Raw genomic sequence first — 26,185 nt, forward strand, 5'->3', positions numbered from 1 at the left:
AGGCCTATTTGCAGCGCGTTTGTCTATTTGCATGTGTTGTGGACTTTTGCAACGCATGTGTTGTCAAACTGATGAAGATGTTTTCTTTATTTGCTGGTGTTTTTTCTATTTGCATGTGTTTTCTTCATTTGCAGCGCGTTGAGCTCTCTCGGCCACCGTACATTTGGGATTCAGCCTTTGTATATCTGAAGTCTTTGAGGACAACTGTCTTCCGTACCACTGTACGTCATACTGAGACAAAATCTGAAATTAGTTGTTTTTGGGAGCTTGGCTGCAATAAAAGCTGTTTTTTGGACTAATGTTTTGAGTTCTGAATCTTACGGGATATTTTTATAGTACAATGACCTCTTATATGTCAACAGATCAAGTAAAATTTCACAATACAATCGAGACAAATTTGTTCACAGAAATCAGTAAAGTACTTAGTAAAGTTTGTTAATTGTAAACATGGAGAACGTTTCTGTTAGGGTTACGGTGTGGGTTGGGGTCTATGGTTAGCAGAGGTGTAAAGTACTTGAGTAAATGTAATTAGTTACTGTACTCAAGTATCTTTTTGGCTACTTAGTTGTACTGAGTATCAAAGATATTGGCAACTTTTACTCTCTACTTGACTACATTTTTGAGCAAGTAAATGTACTTTTTACTCCACTACATTTGTGATGAGTAATGCAATTACAAATTACATTTTTCATGGCAGCTAACTTTTTCTGAAGTTTGTTTCTGATATAAAGAAGCGATATCGCCATCTAAGGGCATTGAAGGTACTATATCTTGTGCATTTTGCCTTTAATCACCCAAAACTTGTCAACAAGGATACTTTACGTGAATGCGAGTGCATTAGCAGGTAGTTGTTGATCACAGATGTTGACTACAGCTGGTGATGAGGCTCAAACTAGCACATACAGTAGACTTTGACTATTTAATTTTACTTAACATTGTTTTATTTATCCGCTATATTGACAAGACCGTTTTGAAGGATATTGGTTTACTTATGGCCTTTCTGTGCACTTGAGCTGCAGACGTTTAAAAGGTTGCTGTGTTGACCTTGACTTATTGCAATATTGAGGTGTTCAGTTTTATTTTGATTTTAGAAAATAAACTTGATTTCTCATCTTACAAATCAGTTGTTTCTTATTTTCACTGGCAGTCTCTCAGGACTAGTGCATCTCTGAGCCTACATTCAGCATGAGTAAAATACTTAAGTACTGTTAAAATCAGATACTTTAAGACTTTTACTCAAGTCGTATTGTAATTGGTTACTTGTAACTTGTAGTGGAGTCATTTTCGATGTAAGCTATCAGTACTTTTACTCAAGTATGGTTTTCAGGCACTCTTTACACCTCTGATGGTTAGGGTTAACATTTATAACTATGCTGTAAACATGCAGTAGAAGTCTATGGAATTTCCCCATTGATAGCCAAGTAAACGTGTAAGTGAGAACTCCTCTGACTGTCGCTAGGAGGCAATATTGCTTTACTTCAGTTCACAATACATTCAAGCCAGCCATAATGTATAGCTGTCAACAGTGTCTATAATCGCATTAAGTCATTTACATACAAAGTATTTAAGGATTTTTAATCGAATTACATTTTCCCTTCCATTCCCAGAGTACCTCAATCAAAAAAGCCTGTACAATACCAACTGCATAAAGTTGGTACTATTGTAAATTGTAAACAATAGCTTAATAACAAATAAAACCACAGAATTACAAACCACAATGTAGGCCTAATTATTTTTATACCTATTTCTTAATCTGGTGATATGGTGGTTTATCAGTCTGGGATTGTAACTGTTTTCAAAGTACATATAGTCCTCCTCAATAAACAGGACTATAGGCTACTGCTGTTCTTGGAATACAATGACCCAACTATTTATAACAGTTGCACTGGTGCACAAATGTGCTGCACACTGCAAGCTCTTGAGAATACACCAGCCTATTGTAGTGTGTTTTCACAGAGTGAAATTGTTTGCATGTGATTGTCCAAATTGCTGAACAGTGACGCTATTACAGTTGTTCTTGTTGAGCATGGCAGTCTGCCTTAGCGCATGGAATCTACAAACCATTTAAATCAACAGGAATATGGAGCTATTGGTATGAATTAATCTTTTTATGAAATCTTGTTTTATATATATATATATATATATATATATATATATATATATATATATATATATATATATATATTATTTTAATATGTTTTTAATCAAACATTTGTCATTTTTAATTCAAAGTTCAATTCAAAATTTACCTTCTATATGTGTCTGTGTGACATTAATGAGGATAAAATGATCAATATGTCAGTCAGTCAGTTCAGTGGCTGTATTTCTTTAGGGGTGCAGCAGTAGTAGTGCCGTCTTAAAGGGATAGTCCACCCAAAATGAAAATTCTGTCATCATTTACTCATGTCGTTCCAAACCCATATGACTTTTTTTCGTCTGTGGAGCACTAAAAGAGATATTAGGCAGCATGTTAGGTAATCAGAAGAATCAGAATTAGATTTATTGCCAAGTCTTGGTGAAGCTTCCCAATCACAGTCCCATTCAAAGAAAAAAAAAAAAAAAAAAAAAAAAAAACAACATGACACAGATAATAAAATAAGACAAGCGATAAATAGTGTGTTTGTAATTGCACATGTCCCCCCCTCCCCCTATATTCACTTTAATTATATTTCTCCCATGTTTGTCATTAAAGTCATTCGGGTTCGGAACAGCATGACAGAATGTCCATTTTTGGGTGAACTGTCACTTTAAACGGGGCAGCTGAAAGGGGAAGTAAAACTCATGTTGCTTGTTTCGCAGCAGTGATTACCACTTTCAGGTCGTGTTCACTGTTTTATCGAAAACAGTGTGCAGCGATGGCTCAATAAACCACTGATCGATTATTTTAATGCTGTGAAGTGACAGAGCTGTAGATCAGGATAACAATGCTAAGCTAGCACCAGTTGATCTGATGTCTTCCTACGTTGAGTGAATGTGTAACTCTTCACCTTTCCCAGGATTAAACATCCGCACTTTCAGCTGAAACGGGATTTGTTTTTACTTCAGACGTACATTTAAACATTTAATCATGGATTCGTTTGAAAGCGGTAAGGCTGCAGCTAATTTGGGCTCTTCATTTAAACGCGAGGTCGTGCACCTCAAAAAAAGTTATCGGCTAACATGCTACTGCTAGCCGCGTCGCTTTTTATGTATATTGCAATTTATTTTCCTCAAGTACTGCTCTTGTATTGTGATAAGTTGTTTTTATCATGGCTGTTGATTTGTGTAAATGATCTAGTTAGTTATGGAACTGGTTTGGTTAAGTAAGCAAAGATGACATGTATGCAAAGTACAAGCTGGCTAACAGACATATATATTTAAATTGCCATCAGTGCATCAGCTTCACAAAGTTCATAGTGTGTTTCAACAGGTCATGACTCTGACTAAATGGAAATGTATCAGTGTTTATGAGGGAAAGGGAATATAATCAGTAAATTAGATCAGTAATTTATTTGTTTTGTTTACTGTCATTCACGTGATGTCTCACGATGCTCTGCTGTCAGCATCCTCCTTTGACTTTATTTTCCCTTTAGTCATCACCACATTTGATCTGTCAGTCTGCGTGCATCAGACTCGAATCTCCAGAGTCCCAGGGTTCATGTTTTGCCCAAAATCTTGTCATAATCTTTGCAAGGTGACATTTGCTTTGTGTTTTTATGGCCTTGCGCATGTGTGACACGCAGGCCAGCTGTCTGTCACTTTTTAGCACCGTATTTGCTTATATCCTAGTTTAGTTAGTTTAAGAGTTTCAGCCACTGACTACAGTCTGTGTTGTCTTTTAATGGTAGACCAAAAAGCTAAAAAGAACACACACACACACACACACACACACAGACACACAGAGAGAAAGAGAGAGAGAGAGAGAGAAAAAAACCTTGTTTCTTGTTCTTGTTGACTTCCTGAATGACAACTTGGCTGTTAAAGAAAGTTTTGCTCACAAAACCTGTCAAGAACATATTTGACCCAGTTTTTTTTAAAACACTTTTTTTAAAGCAGTCATTTTAGAAGCATCACAGTTTTTTTATAGATTACAGTTAAGCACATTCCTCCCAGCTCTCATTACCGTAATGCAAAAAATAAACAAAACAAAACCTCATACTATCAAAATGACGTACAGTAATGAGAATTGTGAATAATTGGGATGTGTATTATTGTGGTAATGAGAATTTAAGTGCAAAATGTGCTTAGTTACCATGAAATCAAATATCCTTACTTTTTATGGAATATTACACTAATAATCTACACATGATTTATCTCTGTAGGTAATTGTTTTTTTTTTGTGTGTTTTTTTTTTTTTTTTTTTTTATACATGTAATCTTTAATTAAAGTCAGCATGTAAAGTCGTTTCTTCATTATTGTTATGTATATCCTAGTGAACCGGTTTTTCAAACAAGAAAAATGTAGGACAGACCATGATTTTGTCCATCGGGAATTGATTGGATTGTTGTTGTTTGCTATTACTGTGATCTCATGTGAGTGACAGGTTGTCCTGCCCTCATGCCAGTAAACATGTCATCAGGGAAGAGATGTTGTTGTTAAAAAAAAGAAATTTAATAATACACACAGATAAATAATACATAATAAGCACTGCACTATTCCATTAAAAAAAAAAAAAAAAAAAAAAAGAATTGTCTATTATGTTTTCATGGTGACTTTAAAGGGTTAGTTCAACCAAAAATGAAATTTCTGTCGTTAGTTACTCACTCTCATGTCGTTCCAAACCCATAAGACCTTAGTTCATCTTCGGAACACAAATTAAGATATTTTTGATAAAATCAGAGAGGTTTTTTTATCCTCAATTAGAAAGAAATGAAATTACCACATTCAAGGTCCAGAAAAGTAGTAAAAAACATAATTAAAATAGTCAACGTGACTGCAGTGGTGCAACCTTAATGTTATGAAGCGACGAGAATACTTTTTGTGTGCAAAAACAAAACAAAAATAACGACTTTATTCAACCAATTCTTTTCTCCTCTGTCATTCTCCTACGCTATTTACGTTGCAGCACTTTCAAGTTCTACGTCAGAACGCCGACTCAGTATCGGCCGACGCTGTTCACGTGAGCAGCACGACGTGTGTGATGCTGACGCAGGAGCCGGCCAATACTGAGACGGTGTTCGAATGTAAACACGTTATCTTTATTCACTGAGAATAAGAATTATATTGTTTGTTTGATGCTAATTATTTAATAAGATATCGCATAGCCTATGTATTTTATTATAGAAATTATAGCATAGAAAGCATCCTGTTATAAAACGGAAAAAAGCAGATCTATGTGTGAGATGACAATAAAATAAATACATATGTTAGAATTGAATAAACATTTAAACATTACCGCTTTATAATAGTGCTTTATATATATATTGTATAATATAATATTGTATATATAACTGTAACTATATAACAAATTTAGTTACATTATATAACTTGTAACCTCTTAAGCAAACTAACCCTGGAACATAAGCTGCTCCGGAGGTTTGGTCATATCAACAGCTCTTAATCATGTTAAATAATCATCAAAATCAAGTCTCGTCCTTCATTTTTTTTTTCTGTCATTCGAGAAGTCATTTCATTCAGATATACATCACAGCAAGGAAGAAAAGACAGTATCAACGTACTTTCCATACGACTTCAACTGACATAATTACAGCATCTTAAAGCAGAGTCTTGAAAAAATATGCAAAATATATGATTTGATATGACTTGATTTGCTTTTGTGAGATTTATTAAAGGAACTGTAACTGTAAAGTGTTTGCTTATAAATGTGTATATATATATATATAAATGTGTATATATATATATATATATATATATATATTTATAATGTGTGTGTGTGTTTGCTTAAGTTATGACTGAATAGTTCACAAACTCTGAATGGTGCTAAACAGTAAATCAGGCATGTTATTGTTAAAAAGAAGTTGAAATTCAGGTCACTTAAAGAAAAAGAGTATTTGTGCAGCAGACCTGAGTTTCACCTCATGTTAGCAGGTAGGACACATTAGTGGTTTCAAGGAATGTGTTAAACAGTAATTTGATCACTGATAACTCAGTGCCTTGATTTGTTATCGAGTTAATTTAGTCTAATTCTCTGTTGAAGAAGTAAAAGAGGAACACTGCGGTCAGTCACTTTATTATCTGTCAGGGTATTGACCAATGTTATGCAGACAATAGTTTAGCAACATTGAATTTAGTATGAAATTGGTTATGCTGTACATTGGTGGCAGCCTGTGGTCATGGGTAGAAGTATTTACTGAATCAGATCTTACCGTTTGTATGCACGGTTAGTTTCACTGTCATTTGTTTGCTTTCTTTTACACTCTGACTTAAACCACTTGTGTAGGCAGACTAGAAAATCACTCAACTTTTCGGAAAAGCTCTGAGTTATTTTAAACGTTATCGTGCTTGTCAACAGGAAGTCACTTCAAACAACTGTGCTTTTGTATTCACTCTTGATTTTCTGTTGCTACGCTAACCTACAGAAAGAGCTCCACTGCCCAGGAACATGATTGAGAACAGCATGTTTGAGGAAGAGCCAGATGTGGTGGATTTGGCAAAGGAGTCCCCATCCTATCCCATCGACTCAGACGATGTAGTCTATGAACCCCGCAGTTCACGACTGTTAGTCCGAGGCCTTGGAGAAAACGACCTGGATGAAGACGAGGAAGATTACGAATCCTCTGCCCGTCTTCTTGGCATGTCCTTCATGAACCGTAGTTCTAACCAGCGCAGCGCTTCCTCATCCTACACCCGCCAGCAGCCTTCTGGATCGTGCTCGATGCCTTCAGCTAAGACCACGGTGATAGGTGTTCTCATCCTGGTAGTGGTGGTCTCCATTTTCATGGTCATTTACTTCGTTCCAGGCTGCACTTTCACCAGAAATGGCTGCTCAAAGACCAATTCAACCATAAACAAGATCTTTCCTATTTCCACAAGCGGAGAACTTTTCCCATGGACCGAGTTGAGGTTACCGTCCAGTGTGCATCCTGTGCGTTACGATATTTCACTCCATCCTGACCTGAAGAACATGAGCTTTCAAGGCAGTGTGTCAATCAAAGTGGAAGTGTTGCATGAAACAAAGATTATTGTCCTACACAGTTCTGACATGAACATAACCAAGGCCACTTTTGAAGGTAAAGTGGTCCCTGTCCTGGAGTACAAACCTTGGCAGCAGATCGCCATCAAATTTCCTGAAGATCTTAAGAAGGGGACATATGGTTTGAACATTGACTACACAGCAAGCTTCTCCAACAGCTATGATGGCTTCTACAACAGCTCCTATGTTGATACAAATGGTACAAAAAGGTATTTGCAGTCCAGTTAACCTTTGTGTAACCTTCTGAATAACCTTAGGATAAATTTGAAATAACTATAGCTTCAGTGTGCTGATTGACAGTTACTTACTTAGTTATATCTTTATGCCTCTCTAACACTTCTTTTAATTCACTTCATCTTTCTTCTAGAGTTTTGGCCGCTACTCAGTTTGAGCCCTTGGCAGCCCGCAAGGCTTTCCCTTGTTTTGACGAGCCAGCTTTTAAATCAACTTTTCTAATTAAGATTACCAGAGAACCCAACTATATCAGTCTTTCAAACATGCCTAAGGTAGTTTTGTTTATTTATTTATTTATTTACTGTTTTTTTTCCCTTTAAATTAAGTGATTAATACATAAAAGTTTGTTTGTTTGTTTGTTAGATCATGTTTTTTTTATAACATATATTTTGTTATATCTATTTTTTGTCATCTTATTTAAGAGACTAATACATAAAATATTGTAATTTGTTTTTTAACTTAATTGGTTTTATATATATAAACATTATATATATATATATATATATATATATATATATACACACATATATATATATATATATATATATATATATATATATATATATATATATATATATATATATATATACACACAGTGGCAAGAAAAAGTATGTGAACCACTTGCAGAATCTGTGAAAATGTGCAAAATTTTAACAAAATAAGGGAGATAATACAAAATGCATGTTATTTTTTATTTAGTACTGTCCTGAGTAAGATATTTTACATAAAAGATGTTTACATATAATCCATAAGACAAAAAAATAGCTGAATTTATTAAAATGACCCAGTTCAAAAGTTTGTGAACCGTTGATTCTTAATGCTGTGTGTGGTTACCTGGATGATCTATGACTGTTTTTTTGTTGTGTGATGGTTGTTCATGAGTCCCTTGTTTATTCTGAGCAGTTAAACTGAAATCTGTTCTCCAGAAAAAATCTCCAGGTCCCAAAAATTCTTCAGTTTTCCACCATCTTTTGCATATTTGAACCCTTTACAACAGTGACTGAATGATTTTGAGATCCATCTTTTCACACTGAGGACAACTGAGGGACTCAAACACAACTTTTAAAAAAGGTTCAAACATTCACTGATGCTCCAGAAGGAAAAACGATGCATTAAGAGTCTGGGGGTGAAAACTTTTGAACAGGATGAAGAGGTCCAAATTTTTCTTATTTCGCTTGAATATAATTTTTTTTTCATTTAGTACTGCCCTTCGGAAGCAACAGAAAATACTTGCATGTTTCCCGGAAGACAAATTAAATACAATTTACCTTGATCTTCAAATTCCAAATGTTTTCACCCCCCATCTATTAATGCATCATGTTTTTTTTCTGAAGCATCAGTGAATGTTTGAACCTTTTTTTAAAAGTTGTGTTTGAGTTCCTCAGTTGTCCTTAGTGTGAAAAGACGGATCTCAAAATCATTCAGTCACTGCTGTAAAATGTTCAAATATGCAAAAAATGCTGAAAAACTGAAGAATCTGCAGGACCTGGAGATTTTTTTCTGAAGAACAGAGCTCAGTTTAACTGTTCAGAACAAACAAGGGACTCTTAAACAACCATCACAAAACAAAAAAACAGTCGTAGATCATCCAGATAACCACACACAGTATTAAGAATCAATGGTTCACATACTTATGAATGGGGTTATTTTAATAAATTCAGCTATTTTTTTTTGTCTTGTGGATTATATGTAAACATCTTTTATGTAAAATATCTTACTCAGGACAGTACTAAATAAAAAATAACATGCATTTTGTATTATCTCCCTTATTTTGTTAAAATTATTAACATTTTCACAGATTCTGCAAGTGGTTCACATACTTTTTCTTGCCACTATATATAAGTTTGTGTGTGTTTTCTTGTATACATGGTTTATGAGGACACGGGTATAATGACATGGGTATTATGGGGACACTTCCTGTGTCCTCGTAAACCAAATGGCTTAAATTAAAAAAATGCAGACAGTTTTCTGTGATGGGTAGGTTTAGGGGTAGGGGTAGTGTAGTGGGATAGAATATACAGTTTGTACAGTATAAAAACCATTACACCTATGGAGAGTCCCCGTAAACCATATATACAAGTGTGTGTGTGTGTGTGTGTGTGAATGTGTGTGTGTGTGTGTGTTCAAAAGTTTGGGGTCAATAAGATTTTTTTATTTTTTTTTTTTAAGAGAGAGAGAGAGAGAAATTACGTTATATTCAGCAAGGATGCATTAAATTGGTCAGAAGTAGGGTTGCAAAATTCCGGGAATTTTCAAGGCTGGAAACTTTCCATGGGAATTAATGGGAATAAACAGGGAATTGCAGGTTAGCCTATAACAGGTAACTTTAATGTAGTTGGAAAAAAATCTTGCAGCATAATCTTGGTTAAAACAACCAGATTTTATGCAATTTCAGTTTTTCAATTTTTACCCTGCACATTCCTCAATCACATTCACACAGCACACTACTTAATGCAGGGCTATCAAGGCCACACCCCCTACATGCACTGTGCATTCCTCCATAACATGCACATTTGATCAAAAATACAGAAAAAAACAGTAATATTGTGAAATATTATTACAATTTAAAATAATGGTTTTCTATTTTAATATATATTAAAATATAATTTATTTCTGTGATGCAAAGCTGAATTGTCAGCATCATTACTGCAGTCTTCAGTGTCACATGATCCTTCAGAAATCATTCTGATATGCTGATTTATTATCAATGTTGGAAACAGTTGTGCTGCTTTGTTAGAAAAGATTTTTTATTTTGAATAAATTCTGCTCTTTATAACTTTTTATTCATCAAAGAATCCTGAAAAAAGTATCACAGGTTCCAAAAAATATTAAGCAGTACAACTGAAATTTCCGACATTGATAGAGTATCAAATCAGCATATTAGAATGATTTCTGAAGGATCATGTGACACTGAAATAAATAGCACACACATAACAATTGCTGCAATAAAAATACATTTATTTTACACATTTATTAAATTAGAATTAATTGGACGCAAAAAAGAAATAACTGTTATTTCATGTTATGACCAGACTAAATGTTTATATTTATGTTGGTATATATTTTATAGAAATTTATATAGAAATGTATATAAATTTCCCCAAATTTCCAATTAATTCCCATAAATTCCCATATATTCCCGTAAATTCCCATTAATTCCTGTTTCCAAAGTTTCCAAATTGGAATATTTCCAAAATTCCCCTAGGTTAAGTTCCCGCGGACATTTACTGGAAAGTTTCTGGAAATTTACCGGAAACTTTCAGCCCCTTTGCAACCCTAGTTAGAAGTGACAGTAAAGTAATCACGGCATCATGGTTTCTACAAAAATATTAAGCAGCAAATCAGCATGTAAGAATGGTTTCTGAAGGATCATGTGACACTGAAAACTGGAATAATGATGCTGAAAATTCAGCTTTGACATTGCAGGAATAAATTACATTTTAAAATATATTACAATAGAATATCATTATTTCAAATTGTAATAATATATCACAATATGATTGTTTTTACTGTATTTTTGTTCAAATACATGCAGTCTTGGTGAGCATAAGAGACTTCTTTCAAAAACATAAAAATCTTTCTGACCCCAAACTATATTACAGCCTATATTTTTTTTTTTATAAAAAATGGTCAGATTTTTTTTCCTTGATTATTTTTCTTTTGATAATTTTATAGTTTTGTAATTGTATTATCCATAAAATGTTTTTATTTTTTAGGTCAAAACCACGAATTTAAAAAATGGGCTTCAAGAAGACGAGTTTAAGGAAAGTGAAACAATGAGCACTTACCTGGTTGCATTTATTGTGGCTGAATTTATTAGTTACAGCAGGAATGTCTCTAATACTACGGTATGTATTCTTCTCAAAATCATTGTCTTGTGTTGAAAATATTCTGGAAATATATTGCATTATGGTAAAGTTTATTTTTTCAAATGTTCTGCAGGTGTCTGTGTATGCCGTTCCAGACAAAAAGGAACAAGTGCATTATGCTCTGGACACAGCTGCAAAACTGTTGGAGTTCTACAATACGTTCTTCGAGATCGACTACCCGTTAAGAAAGTTAGGTGAGACGCCTTTCCTTACAAAAACTCTTCAAACAGGAATCATTAGTTTCCTACAATAGCTGGATGAATAAAAAACAAAAATGTGATTAATTCTGTCATCTTACATGATTAAGTTTTCTTTCTAAAATCAACAGATTTAGTGGCCATTCCTGACTTCCTCGCCGGAGCCATGGAGAACTGGGGACTAATCACATTCCGTGAGACAACTTTGCTTGTAGGGAATAATTCCTCCCCTATAGACAAGCAACTGGTGACTTCTGTCATTGCTCATGAACTTGCCCACCAGGTAATTAATGAGAGGGTAATAATAGTCACGTTCAAATGGTTTACAACACACATGACAGAAATGTCTGAGTTGGTGACTGCTTTACTACAGTAGGTAGTATTGTTTACATCCACCTTTGATTATATTGTGGACCTATTTCAGGTTTACTAAGCAGCAAATGACAATAGTAATATAAAATATAAATTATAAATCTGAAATGAAGTCTTTCAGTTCTAATAAAAAGAAAAGGCGAGTCAGACATGCTATGTTCATTATATTGTTTTTCTCTTTAGTGGTTTGGAAATCTGGTCACTATGAGATGGTGGAATGATCTTTGGCTGAATGAAGGATTTGCAACCTACATGCAGTACATGTCTATTTCAAATGTGTTCCCAGACCTTGACATAGTAAGTTTTAAATGAATTAAAATACCCTTTGTTTCTTTTAGTACGTTACTTTGTTGTTGTTGTTGTTTTAATGTGTGTCATGTAAAATCTCTATTTATGATCTTGTGTCTTTCATTTCCAGAACACTGAATTCTTAAATGTTCGATTTAAAGCGCTAGCCAAAGATGCTTTGAACTCATCCCACCCAGTGTCTGCTGTCGTGAGCACCCCAGAGCAGGTGGAAGAGATGTTTGACTCTGTGTCTTATGAGAAGGTATATCATACATTACCTGTTGCTTGTGGAGTGGCTTTCAGTAACCCTCTTTTTGAAAACTGGCACAATGTAATCATTTGTTATTGATTGTTATTGACTTGTTTTTTGATCTGCCTTTCATTCAAGGGTGCTTCAATACTGCTAATGCTCAATGCAACACTCAGAGATGGGGAGTTTCGAAAAGGAGTGATTGAGTACTTACAAAAGTATAACCGATCAAACACAGAAAGTGAAGATTTATGGAACAGCCTTTCCCAGGTCAGACCTTTTTTACTAGATTGAATTTAAAATGTCCAAACAGTGATTCCTTTCAACATTTACGATAACAAAGCAAATAATTGTTTTCTGAGCTGATATCTGAGCCCTGTTTTTATTAGCATGTGCTGACATCCATGTTCTCCATAGGTGAGCAAACAGAATGTAAATGTATCTGAGATGATGCATACCTGGACTGTTCATAAGGGCTTTCCTCTGGTCACAGTCAAGAGGAATGGCACTCAAGTGACACTGTCGCAAGAACATTTCCTTCTGAATGCTGGAAACAGCATGGACGACAGGTAGAGGATTTGAACTGCCACTGTGAACATTGATCTAAAAATGTGTTGTAATGAATTAGTTTTAAAAATGTGATGATACCAGCATTCCCCCCTAGCATTTTGAGTGCTGTTGAGGGGATTCTTAAACACCTCTGATACCCCTTTTCCACCAGCACGAACCGGGTGTTAGTTCAGAGCTAGTGCTATTGCCAGTTCGGAGTTGGTTCAACTGACGAGCCTTCTAAGAACCGGTTTGCCTTTCCACATGCTAGAGAGCCAGCACAGAGCCAGGTCTTACCTCACTGTGTACGTTTCATCTTTCACAGCAACGCTAGCTTGTTCGAGATGCATCGGGTTCTCACAGACCGATCGGAGCATGACATCAAAGCACCGCGAGAGCTATCCAAAAGCACAAGGAGTCGTATGCTCTACAAACGCTCCCGCGGCACTCCGATGTCACACGCCGACCGGTCCGCGCAGCTCCGATGCATCTCGAACCAGCCTTTTATTAACAGTGGTGGACGTTTCGCTACTATTGATGCTCATGGCTTTGCGAACCTACATCGGCATCCAAAGACAGCAAATCATTGCGTTCGTGCAGCTCTCCGTAATTTGTATAGATGGAGATTACAATCGAGCTGCTATTAGCTCGATTAGCTGCTATTTCAAAAATGGCGATCACAAGTTTCTTGTTGGTCACGGTAACCCTGCCTCCAGCCCCTGTTGCAAGCGGTTCTTGCTTTTAGACCAGCAATGTTTTGGTGCTACTTACGAACCACTTTTCCTGGTTCAGAGCTGGTGCTTTGAGTGACGAAAGACAAAGAACTGATTTAAAACTAGGCTCTGGCTCTGAACCAGCACTCAAACTGCCTTGGTGGAAAAGGGGTATGATTGGCCATTGTGTTCACATGCTCAACAGATATGTCTGTGATTGGCTACAATGATCAGCACTTCAAAAACATGTTGTAAATAGACATCTTTGATGCTCTTCACTGAGCGCTTACACAGATACACATGGGAGCGTTTGAAAGCAGGCATCTATCTGCAGATCCCTAATATATCCGTTGATAGACTCCTGCTTTCAAAAAATGTTTTTTAAGCGTTGATCATTGTAGCCAATCACAGACAAATCTGTTGAGTGTGTGAACACAATGGCCAATCAGAGGTGTTTAAGAATCTGCTCAACAGTGCACAAAATGCTAGGGGGAAATGCAGGTATCATCACATTTTTAAAATTTCAGTACCTACTTGGTACCTACTTTGACTTTGAAATATAAGTCAATTATGGAAAATATGGAAATATTCTCCTGCGAACGTTAGTTTTTAAAATGTATACCATTCAAAAGTTTAGGCTCAGTAAGATTATTTATAATACTTTTATTAATACTTTTATTCTGCAAGGACACAATAAATTGATCAAAAATTGATAAAAAAAAAAAATCTATTTCAAATAAATGCTGTTCTTTTGAACTTTTTATTCACCAAAAAATCTTAAAGAAAATGTATTCTGATTTCTACACAAATATTAAGCAGCACAGCTGTTTTAACATAGATAATAAGAAATGTTTCTTGAGCAGCAGATCAGCATATTAGAATGATTTGTGAATGATCATGTGACACTGAAGACTGAAGTACTGCTGTGGCCAAAAGTATTGGCAGTGACATAAATTTTGTTTCGCAAAGTTTTCTGCTTTAGTTATTGTGGTGTTGATTCACATTGTTTCTAGAGTATTGTGCAGAATGGTCAGATGCATTAGCAACAAGCTTCAAAATGCACAAAATGACCAGCTAATATAATTTCACTAATCGTATCATCAGCACATGGGGAAACTGTGAACGATACTAGTCAGATAAAATCTCTCTTATGAAAGGCTTATCATTATTTTCCAGTAGACCATAGAAACATGAAAATATAACCTACAAATACTGAAGCAGAAAAACTGTGTGAAACACAAAATTTATGTCACTGCCAATACTTTTGGCCATGGATGTAATGGCTGCTGAAAATTCAGCTTTGACATCACAGGAATTACATTTTAAAACATTTAAAAAGGAAAAAAACTATTTTAAAATATAATAATATTTTACATTAATACTGTTTTTACTAGGGCTGTGTATTGCCAAGTATCTGGTGATACAATACGTATCACGATACAGGGGTTACGATACGATATATTGTGATATATTGCGATTATTATTATTATTTTTTTTTTAGAAAGATCTAATTTGAGAAAAAACGGTCATAAAGAACACACAACCATATGCATAAAACCTGACAAGCAACTTTATTTTATTTAATCAATACAGTATAATTTGCATTTATATCACTAATCACTATTTTGTGCAATCTAAGTAAAGGGAAAATAGTAAAGTGACTGCAGGATTCTTTGTGTATGTTTTAAAGGTTCACAGTATAGCAGTTTTTAATTTCTAAACTATTTAACAACAGAAAGTGCATAGTCCATTCCATGACTGAATGACTGTTTGTTTTATATTTAATACTGTAAAGCTGTTTGCTTTAAAGCAGTCTATTGTATAAAGTGCTATTTAAAGTACTGAACTGCAGAGCTGGTGCAAACATTTCCACATCGCTATGATCAGATGCTTTCTTTTTGCCGCCACCGCTGTCAATTTTATTGTGTGTTTATTTTGTTACTGAGAGGAAAACGTGCAGTACATACTACATATTCTATCGAAACGCTTCTCAGCAGCGCGGATGACGTCGGGATGTTAAGCGAGCTCTCAGATTCAATGCGTTTCCCGAGTATTTTGATTATAACATGGCCTATTTTGCAAACAAAATGACTCTTGTCGATTTCCTTAGTGGCTTCTTTATAGCTGAAGCCAAAATGAGTCCACACTTCAGCTCTGTACAGGTGCTGGTCATATAATTAGAATATCATCAAAAAGTTGATTTATTTCACTAATTCCATTCAAAAAGTGAAACTTGTATATTATATTCATTCATTACACACAGACTGATATATTTCAAATGTTTATTTCTTTTAATTTTGATGATTATAACTGACAACTAAGGAAAATCCCAAATTCAGTATCTCAGAAAATTAGAATATTGTGAAAAGGTATATTGAAGACACCTGGTGCAACACTCTAATCAGCTAATTAACTCAAAACACCTGCAAAGGCCTTTAAATGGTCTCTCAGTCTAGTTCTGTAGGCTACACAATCATGGGGAAGACTGCTGACTTGACAGTTGTCCAAAAGACGACCATTGACACCTTGCACAAGGAGGGCAAGACACAAAAGGTCATTGCAAAAGAGGCTGGCTGTTCACAGAGCTCTGTGTCCAAGCACATTAATAGAGAGGCGAAGGGAAGGAAAAGATGTGGTAGAAAAAAAGTGTACAAGCAGTAGGGATAACCACACCCTGGAGAGGATTGTGAAACAAAACCCATTTCAAAAATGTGGGGGAGATTCACAAAGAGTGGACTGCAGCTGGAGTCAGTGCTTCAAGAACCACTACGCACAGACGTATGCAAGACATGGGTTTCAGCTGTCGCATTCCTTATGTCAAGCCACTCTTGAACAACAGACAGCGTCAGAAGCGTCTCGCCTGGGCTAAAGACAAAAAGGACTGGACTGCTGCTGAGTGGTCCTAAATTATGTTCTCTGATGAAAGAAAATTTTGCATTTCTTTTGGAAATCAGGGTCCCAGAGTCTGGAGGAAGAGAGGAGAGGCACACAATCCACGTTGCTTGAGGTCCAGTGTAAAGTTTCCACAGTCAGTGATGGTTTGGGGTGCCATGTCATCTGCTGGTGTTGGTCCACTGTGTTTTCTGAGGTCCAAGGTCAATGCAGCCATATACCAGGGAGTTTTAGAGCACTTCATGCTTCCTGCTGCTGACCAACTTTATGGAGATGCAGATTTAATTTTCCAACAGGACTTGGCACCTGCACACAGTGCCAAAGCTACCAGTACCTGGTTTAAGGACCATGGTATCCCTGTTCTTAATTGGCCAGCAAACTCGCCTGACCTTAACCCCATAGAAAATCTATGGGGTATTGTGAAGAGGAAGATGCGATATGCCAGACCTAACAATGCAGAAGAGCTGAAGGCCACTATCAGAGCAACCTGGGCTCTTATAACACCTGAGCAGTGCCACAGACTGATCGACTCCATGCCACGCCGCATTGCTGCAGTAATTCAGGCAAAAGGAGCCCCAACTAAGTATTGAGTGCTGTACATGCTCATACTTTTCATGTTCATACTTTTCAGTTGGCCAAGATTTCTAAAAATCCTTTCTTTGTATTGGTCTTAAGTAATATTCTAATTTTCTGAGATACTGAATTTGGGATTTTCCTTAGTTGTCAGTTATAATCATCAAAATTAAAAGAAATAAACATTTGAAATATATCAGTCTGTGTGTAATGAATGAATATAATATAGAAGTTTCACTTTTTGAATGGAATTAGTGAAATAAATCAACTTTTTGATGATATTCTAATTATATGACCAGCACCTGTATACCGCGGGAGTGGAATAATTCTATCGTCTTGTGAGCTGGGTTTGCTAATGCTAACACTAGCGATGCACGCACCTTCACCTTGCTCTTCTCCGGCTCAGCGTCAGTTTACGCTCTGAGATAACACTGCCATCTAGCGGTTGGGTTTTATACAGTCTGTGGTTTAAACCGAACACAAAGCCACGAATCTTGGATGTAAATAAATAAATATATAAATATCGATACAGTATTTTTGAGAATCGATACAGTATCGCCAAACATAATATCGCAATATTCACGTGTATCGATATTTTCTTACACCCCTAGTTTTTACTGTATTTTTTTATCAAATAAATGCTGCTTTTATTTGAGCAGCATTTATTTGCTTCTTCCAAAAACATAAAAAAAAATCTTACTGACCTCAAACTTTTGAACTGTACTAGTATATGTCATGGGATTGAGTAGTCTTATTTGTTTTAAGATACCAGAGGTTTAAACAAGCTCTGTTATACTGATCCATTTAAAAAGCAAGCTTTATGTGAAGTCCGCCTGTCTTAATGTTGAATGATAATTGATCGAATTCTGTGTTGCCTACAGCAGCTTGTGGCATATTCCCCTGACATATGTCAACGAAAGCTGTAGTGTTCTCAGCTCCTGCAAACAAGTGTTCCATCTCAAGGACAAAACAGGTGAGTATTGTCCTTAGGACTGAGTGTACTGACATAGACGGATGATTCCAACTACTGGAAATGATAATATATTGCTTTAAATCTTTTCCAGCCATATTAAAGCTTCCAGGTAAGGTGAAGTGGTTGAAGTTCAACTTCAGGAGTGATGGCTTCTACATAGTGCATTATGATGTGGAGGGATGGAAGGACTTGATTGAGGCTTTGCAAAATGTGACTGTCCTCCCCTGTGAAGACAGAGCAGCTCTCATCAATAACATCTTTGCTCTTTCCAGGTAGATCTGATTTTAAATGAAGGGTTAAAGTTATTAGATAAGACTTTAAAGAGCTGATGCTACAGGATCCCTAAAATTATGGAAAACCTGAAATTATCAGGGAATCATTCATTTATTTTTAATTATCATTAGTTTTTCTTGTTGTGATTCAGCTATAAAATATTTTTAATAGATAAAATATTCCATCATGCACATTTTTTAATATATTCAAGAATATTTTCTGCAGTCTAATACTAATTGATTTGTCTGTTTTAATTTTCTTTTTTTTTTGAAATACACTACCATTTAAATGTTTGAGGTTTTGTAATATATTTTAAAATGTAATTTATTCCTTTGATAGCAAAGCTGAATTTTCAGCATCATTACTCCAGTCTTCAGTGTCACATGATCCTCCAGAAATCATTCTAATATGCTGATTTGCTGCTTATTATCAATGTTAAAAAAAAACGGTTGTGCTGCTTATTGTTTTTATAAAGTTTTTCCATGAGTCTTTGATGAATAAAAAAATTCAAAGAAAGACTAGAAGTCCTTGCTGAATAGAAGTATTAATTTCTTTTTAAAAAAAACCTTACAAACCCCAAACTTTTGAGCAGTCATGTATATGCCTCAGTAAATAAGTGAAAATAAAGAATATTGTTAGTGAGATGTTTGGGATGCTTAATTATGCTTCATATTTCCTCCAGATTGGGCAAGGTGTCTTTCAGGCAGGTCTTAAACCTAATGAACTACATCAAAAACGAGACAGAGACGGCTCCTCTGACTGAAGCTCTCTTCCAACTTGGTCAGATTTACAGATTGCTGGACAAAAGATCAGAGTTAAACTTGGCCTCTAGAATGAAGGTAGGTACAACATTCATTTTATGTAGCTGTTGTATTCAAATGTCTCTCTTTATTTCATCTTAGGAAAATGTATTTAGTTCTAAAACTTGTTTGAATTCAATCTTTGCAGAGTTACATTGACGACCATTTTGGAAGTTTGATGGAGAGTCAGTCATGGGAACTGGAAACTTCTGTGTCGAAGATGACGCTTCGGTCTGCCCTGCTGGAGATGGCATGTTCCCTCAACAGACTCAACTGCACAACACAGGCCAAACGTCTGTTTGATCAGTGGGTCGATTCCAACAAGACATTTCAGTAAGTTTGAGTAGTGATTTACCCGTTACCCTTGGCTGAATTATTTGCTCTTCATTAGCTAATAACTTATGTATTTGTTGTTAATCTGCAAAGAGAAGGAAAGAGCCATTGTCTAAAGCCCTTGACTCTTGTACTCCTCACTGCAGTTTTTCTCGAGAACAGAGGAAAATGTTGTAATATGCTGTTGTTTTAGGATTCCTAGTGATCTCATGACAACAGTCTTCAAAGTTGCTGCCCAAACAGATGATGGATGGGATGTGCTTCTAAGCACATATAAACACTCCATCTGTGACGCAGAGAAGCGCAAGACACTGGAAGCTTTGGCCAGCACTCAGGATGTACGGAAAATCATTTGGTAAGGCTGGGCGACATGTTCTGTTGGAGGGAAAATTCTTTCAAGCTGTCAGCACATGCAATACTGAATTTCATTTGGTTTTCCATTTTAGGATTCTACAGAAAAGTCTTGATGGAAGTGAGATTCAAACTCAGGAATTTCCTTTGGTGATCCACACAATTTGCAAGAACTTTGCTGGCTACCTCTACGCTTGGGATTTTGTGAAGGAGAATTGGGGGAAAATCACTCAAAAGTGAGTGGTGAACTTTTCATATTTAAAGAATCAAAGAACCCCTGGAGGAGGAGGGTTACTTAAATATTCGTTTTTTTTAGCAACATTTTGAATCCACACATATTTAATGTAAATATCATTACACCATTTGGTCTTTACATGCATCATGTTGCATACACTGATAATGCATAATAACAATAACATACAGTAATGACATAATAATAACAACAGACAAAAAGGTCATGAAAACACCTTAAAGAGATAGTTCACCCAAAAATGAAAATTATCCCATGATTTAAATATCCTTAGTCCTCCAAGGTTTATAATGGTTGTGAATGGGGGGGCCGCGTTTTAAAGTCAAAAGTAATTTTACCCCCTTTATAAAAAAAAAGTAATCCATACGACTCCAGGGGTTTAATAAAGGCCTTCTGAAGCAAAGCGATGCATTTTTATAAGAAAAATATCCATATTTAAAACGTTATAAATTTAAATAACTAGCTTCCGGCGGACGACTGTACGCAGAATGCGCAAGTCAACTTATACCAAATGAATAATCCTCTGACGCGATGTATGACGCAGGATGTAGGAGTATTTTAAGCTTAGACGCATCTCGCAGTTCAAACAAATAGGGCTGGGCAACAGATTTAAGCTCTTCTTCTCTTATATTGAAATCCTCTGAAATTTCTCTTTAGAAATTATCATTTTAGATTTATAATCCGTGACCGGTGATTTGTTTTGCTCTATCCTCTGTGCCTCCGCGTTCATCATTACGTTGTGCGTCAGGTCAAAGGATACTCTTCCACCGCAAGTCGACTAGGTAAAACGTGGCCCCCCATTCACAACCATTATAAACCTTGGAGGACTAAGGATATTTTTAAATATATCTCCGATTGTATTTTTCTGAAAGAAGATAGTCATATACACTTAGGATGGCTTGAGGGTGAGTAAATCATGGGATAATTTTCATTTTTGGGTCAACTATTCCTTTAAACAGTGTTCATTAAGTGAAAAAACATAAACACTATATATATATATATATATATATATACATGTGTTTTGGAGAAAACATTTATTTCATAATGTGAATTTCCCCCCACTTTCAATTCTTTTCCTTCAATGAAAGGTTAGAATCAAAATATAACCTTAATATGTAAATGCAAATCAATAAACCACATTACAGAAAATGCATGTAAAACCTTTAAATGTGTTTTTTACAATGAGCTGGTTTTGCAAATGTATCAGTTGGTTAATTATATGTCAAAGCATTCAATGTATAATTTAATGTTTTTCCTTTTCCATTTTCTTCATGTAAGGTTTGCTGTTGGATCCTTTGCCATTCAGAGCATCATCATGTCCGCAACCAGTCAATTTTCCACAAAAACACATCTCATGGAGGTCTGTTCATCCAAAAAAAGAGCCTCATAACATTAATAAAATGAAAAAGTCGAATTTTAATTCATGTTTTTGTACTAAATTATTATTTTCCACCCTTCTCATCCAGGCCCAGAACTTCTTCAATTCTCTGGGGGCGAAAGGTTCTCAGATGAGGATCGTGCAGGAAGCCACTGAGACCATTAAGCAGAACATGCGATGGATGGAGGAGAACTTGGACACGCTCCAGCACTGGTTGTAGTGCGAGGAGGAGACATGACAGCTCCTCTCTTGTGCCTCTCACTCCCTCAGGTGATGTCACCGGGCACATGCAGGTGTGAGTGATATTACCATGACAACAGCCAGAGCCATAAATGTACAAACGTTAGGTCAAACTCAAGACAGAAGGGCAGATTTACTTGGATGTAAAGGGGCGTTTAAAAACATTTCTTTTCAGGGCATCTAATAGGGAATTTTCCTGAGTACTCCAGTGAGCTGTGACCTAGCAAGAAGCTTACTAGATATCTGCCTGAGAACATTTAGCCTTTAATACTAGCTATGTAAATGAAGAAGTGTGGATATTAAGTGTAAAGCAGATATATGTTCTTTCTTCCTTCAAGTTGAGTGAAATGAAAGCGTAAAGTCAGCAGCATATGATTTCCTGTGTCATAACTTGAGTGTTGCTGCTTGGGAAAGGTTGATGTGTTTTCTTCTTGCGGTTCACTTGGGGGGGGCACCAACTCGGTATGTGTATGGCTCTGGCCTCAAGCACTATTTGCACTATTCAAAAATTCAGCTTGCTCAGGGCAAATCTGGTTGTTGTTGAAATATCATGATGCATTTAATCCCTTTTACTTAATGTCGGTGGCTACAGACCAAAACCTCCCATCAGTATCTCTTAAATATGCCCTTATCACGCATTGCCAAAAAAATAGCTACCTAGTGAAATACTGAAATCATGCTATAGGAGAAATATCACGACAAGCCCCATTCTTCTAAGCATAAAAGTTTTATTTATGTATGTGGCCATGATGTTTTTAATCATTTGCATAGGCTGCAATGCTTGTAATCCAGCACTGTGTAAATGTTATTGCCTGAGAAATGTTCCAACTTTCATCCTTTGCACAAGATGTATTTTGAAGTTTAATTTAGAGTTGAGTGTGTATATTATGTATTATTTGTGCAGGCTTGGATATAGGTAAAAGAGAGTTTGCTTGTTTGTTGTCAATGGAAAAATTGAGTTAGCTTTTCTAAAACATAAGTGTGGATTTTATTTTGGATTTTGCTATGCACATTCTGATGACGCTGAATATTTTAGTTTTTTTTGTTATATATATACAAGAGGCAAAGGAAATGTAAACTCTGTAGTTTTACCTATATGATTTGACTCAGAGAAATATATTTGTTAGCAAGGAGAAGTCTTTGTGTACAGAGCTTTAATTAAGGATAATTCGGTATTGTCAAATCGCTACAAGACAAAAAAAGGCGTCTAAAGTCACATCACTGATGGAGAGTTGTTACGTTTTCAATCCTTGCTGATCTTCACTGGTTGCTACTGATTTTTACTCTTCAAGGATTGGAGTTTTTTTTTGATGTTTTCTTCACTGATTTTCCTCACTGATTTTCTAGCCATTCAGGAATTGTTTTTGCAGAATATTTCAAATGTTTTTAGTTTGTCAAAAAATATGGAGTCAAAACAGTATCACATCCTCACACAAATGCATGTGTCAAGATTCACATTTATCCACCTTTTTGTAAACTCATAATACAGACCACAAATACATTTAATGAACAAAATCTATTGGGATATTATCATGAGATGATGTGTGTGAATATTTGTGCATTTTTATGCATGCATTTTTAATATCGTTTTAACTCCATACATACAGTAGATGTTAGGTTCTTTCCATGTATGAGCGTGAAAATCTGTGCTCACTGTGTCTAAAGCTCACAGTAATACCAGGTTTTTGTTTATAGCTCAATGCTTTGACCTCATAAAATGTCAATGACTGGTACATTGTAATACAGCTGGTACATTGTTATTATTTTGTATGTAGCAGTTGTAATTTTGCTCTTGTTCATGCTTTATTCATATATTTGTCATAGAAGTGAATGATAGTCTTTAAAGGAAGGCCAACGGCAACATTGTTACACTGTAATGGACACTTCTAATGTCAGGTTGGAGCGTTACAGTTATCGATGAATGTATTCATGTTTGTTACTATGAATCTGTTTAAACACAAACATTATGATTGTAATTCCCACATGTCTGAATTCATCTGGATTTACAATATGCTTAATTAAACACAATGAAGTGTTAAAAATACAGTGTATCTATCTGTTGAATCAGTTTTCTCGAATAATAATTATGACACCATTTCTTAATTTAGAATTCATATGAACCTTTTGATTTCTGTAATGTCCATCATGAGGTGTTTTGTGTTATTGGCTGCCATTCACAAAATAAGTATATATGTAATAATTTTCCCCCTGAAATGTTTCCTTGTGCCTGTGACAGGCTGCTTTATAGAAATGTTAGCTGTTATTGCAAAATTCCAGACGTTAAACTGTTAAACTTGACAGATAGTTTAAAGGAGAAATATGTTTGCTTGTGAAACATTTGCTGTGTTAAATGGCTTGAAAAGCTTATCATGCCATGAAGAAAAACTAGATTTATTTGTTTGAACAGGTTTTATGTTGTTAAACAGCTTTACACTGGGTTTGGATTCTAAGTTTTTAAGATGTTGCTTCTTGAAAAACCACTGACTCATCTTTATAAAAGACAAAAAATAAAAAATAAAAAACATTTTGTGCACAAATTCCACAAGTTTTCTTTCTTGATATTCAGTAGATAGCACTGTTCTCTCTCTTGTTCTCTTGTTCTTTTTTTCCAAACATTTACAAGGTGCAAGTATCAAGGAAAACAATATAATGTGAAATAGGTAAATAAGAACTGTTAATAGAAAAATACAAATGTAATTTGTAATTGCATTACTCATCACAAATGTAGTGGAGTAAAAAGTACATTTACTTGCTCAAAAATGTAGTCAAGTAGAGAGTAACAGTTGCCAATATCTTTGATACTCAGTACAACTACAAAGTAGCCAAAAAGATACTTAAGTACAGTAACTAATTACATTTACTCAAGTACTTTACACCTCTGGTTGCTTGTTAGTAGTTGGGTTCAGTTGTAAAGCTATCATTCACTAGATATTTTTGTGTTAGCACTTGTGTGAAGACTTCTGCTAAATGCATAAATGTAAATTAAGACCTGCAAGTCTACCTGCGCAAGTCCATTGAGCAAGAAACACTGAGCCACCAAGTTCTCTTCAAATCGACTTTTCTGATATTCTTTCATTTATCCTCATTATAACATGTCTTTAATACATCTCCACAGGCACAAACCCTATTTTACAGAGGTAAAATGTATCCTATGATCACCTACAGTATATTCTCTTTCTTAGTGGTTAAAAATCCTTTTCATTCCTTGTTTTAGTTCTATCCTTTGCTAGTCAGTCAAATCTCAATGTACTGGCTCTGAGACTTGGATATATGCAGAAAACATTAATTCCTGCAGCCCTCTTCTCTAATTTCACATTCTCCCACAATGCTTGCCTGACCAGGCTGTAATTATTGTTACTGATCCTGCTAAATTTCACTTTTTGTTATATATCTTGGTCACAAGGTCAACTGGGTAACTTCATTTATAAGCCAGACTTGCTTTTCCCCCTGAAGATGACACTCCATTTGTGTTTTTTGGTGATTTAAACATCCACTAGCAAACCACAAGTGACTTACAATACACTCCTGGCCTCAATTGACCTTTAACAATTAAACTGTTAAACTTGACAGATAGTTTAAAGGAGAAATATGTTTGCTTGTGAAACATTTGCTGTGTTAAATGGCTTGAAAAGCTTATCATGCCTGAAGAAAAACTAGATTTATTTGTTTGAACAGGTTTTATGTTGTTAAACAGCTTTACACTGGGTTTGGATTCTAAGTTTTTAAGATGTTGCTTCTTGAAAAACCACTGACTCATCTTTATAAAAGACAAAAAATAAAAAATAAAAACATTTTGTGCACAAATTCCACAAGTTTTCTTTCTTGATATTCAGTAGATGGCACTGTTCTCTCTCTTGTTCTCTTGTTCTTTTTTTCCAAACATTTACAAGGTGCAAGTATCAAGGAAAACAATATAATGTGAAATAGGTAAATAAGAACTGTTAATAGAAAAATACAAATGCGCATGAAAAATGTAATTTGTAATTGCATTACTCATCACAAATGTAGTGGAGTAAAAAGTACATTTAATTGCTCAAAAATGTAGTCAAGTAGAGAGTAACAGTTGCCAATATCTTTGATACTCAGTACAACTACAAAGTAGCCAAAAAGATACTTGAGTAAATGTAATTAGTTACTGTACTTAAGTACTTTACACCTCTGGTTGCTTGTTAGTAGTTGGGTTCAGTTGTAAAGCTATCATTCACTAGATATTTTTGTGTTAGCACTTGTGTGAAGACTTCTGCTAAATGCATAAATGTAAATTAAGACCTGCAAGTCTACCTGCGCAAGTCCATTGAGCAAGAAACACTGAGCCACCAAGTTCTCTTCAAATCGACTTTTCTGATATTCTTTCATTTATCCTCATTATAACATGTCTTTAAGACATCTCCACAGGCACAAACCCTATTTTACAGAGGTAAAATGTATCCTATAATCACCTACAGTATATTCTCTTTCTTAGTGGTTAAAAATCCTTTTCATTCCTTGTTTTAGTTCTATCCTTTGCTAGTCAGTCAA

General features: G+C 35.4%; 1 protein-coding gene across 3 annotated transcripts; it reads left to right on the plus strand.

The window, feature by feature from the left end:
• The first annotated feature begins 1,975 nt into the window (after positions 1–1,975).
• Positions 1,976–24,204, plus strand: lnpep (leucyl/cystinyl aminopeptidase). 3 transcript variants are annotated; one of them, XM_051893911.1, is made up of 18 exons: positions 1,976–2,092; positions 6,519–7,341; positions 7,500–7,638; positions 11,083–11,214; positions 11,309–11,429; positions 11,564–11,715; positions 11,988–12,101; positions 12,223–12,354; positions 12,481–12,612; positions 12,760–12,911; positions 17,954–18,042; positions 18,134–18,314; positions 18,998–19,154; positions 19,264–19,448; positions 19,642–19,803; positions 19,895–20,035; positions 21,328–21,409; positions 21,516–24,204. In XM_051893911.1, the coding sequence occupies exons 1-18, from the start codon at positions 2,047–2,049 to the stop codon at positions 21,645–21,647; spliced, it is 3,072 nt and encodes a 1,023-aa protein (XP_051749871.1). In that variant the 5' UTR covers positions 1,976–2,046; the 3' UTR covers positions 21,648–24,204. The 3 variants fall into 3 exon arrangements, with proteins under 3 accessions (XP_051749871.1, XP_051749870.1, XP_051749872.1); XM_051893910.1 differs by having other exon boundaries at positions 1,977–2,092; positions 17,951–18,042; XM_051893912.1 differs by lacking the exon at positions 1,976–2,092 and adding an exon at positions 2,732–3,086 and having other exon boundaries at positions 17,951–18,042.
• Positions 24,205–26,185: the final 1,981 nt, after the last annotated feature.

This window comes from Ctenopharyngodon idella, chromosome 5, assembly GCF_019924925.1.
Source record: "Ctenopharyngodon idella isolate HZGC_01 chromosome 5, HZGC01, whole genome shotgun sequence".
NCBI classification, from domain to species: Eukaryota; Metazoa; Chordata; class Actinopteri; order Cypriniformes; family Xenocyprididae; genus Ctenopharyngodon; species Ctenopharyngodon idella.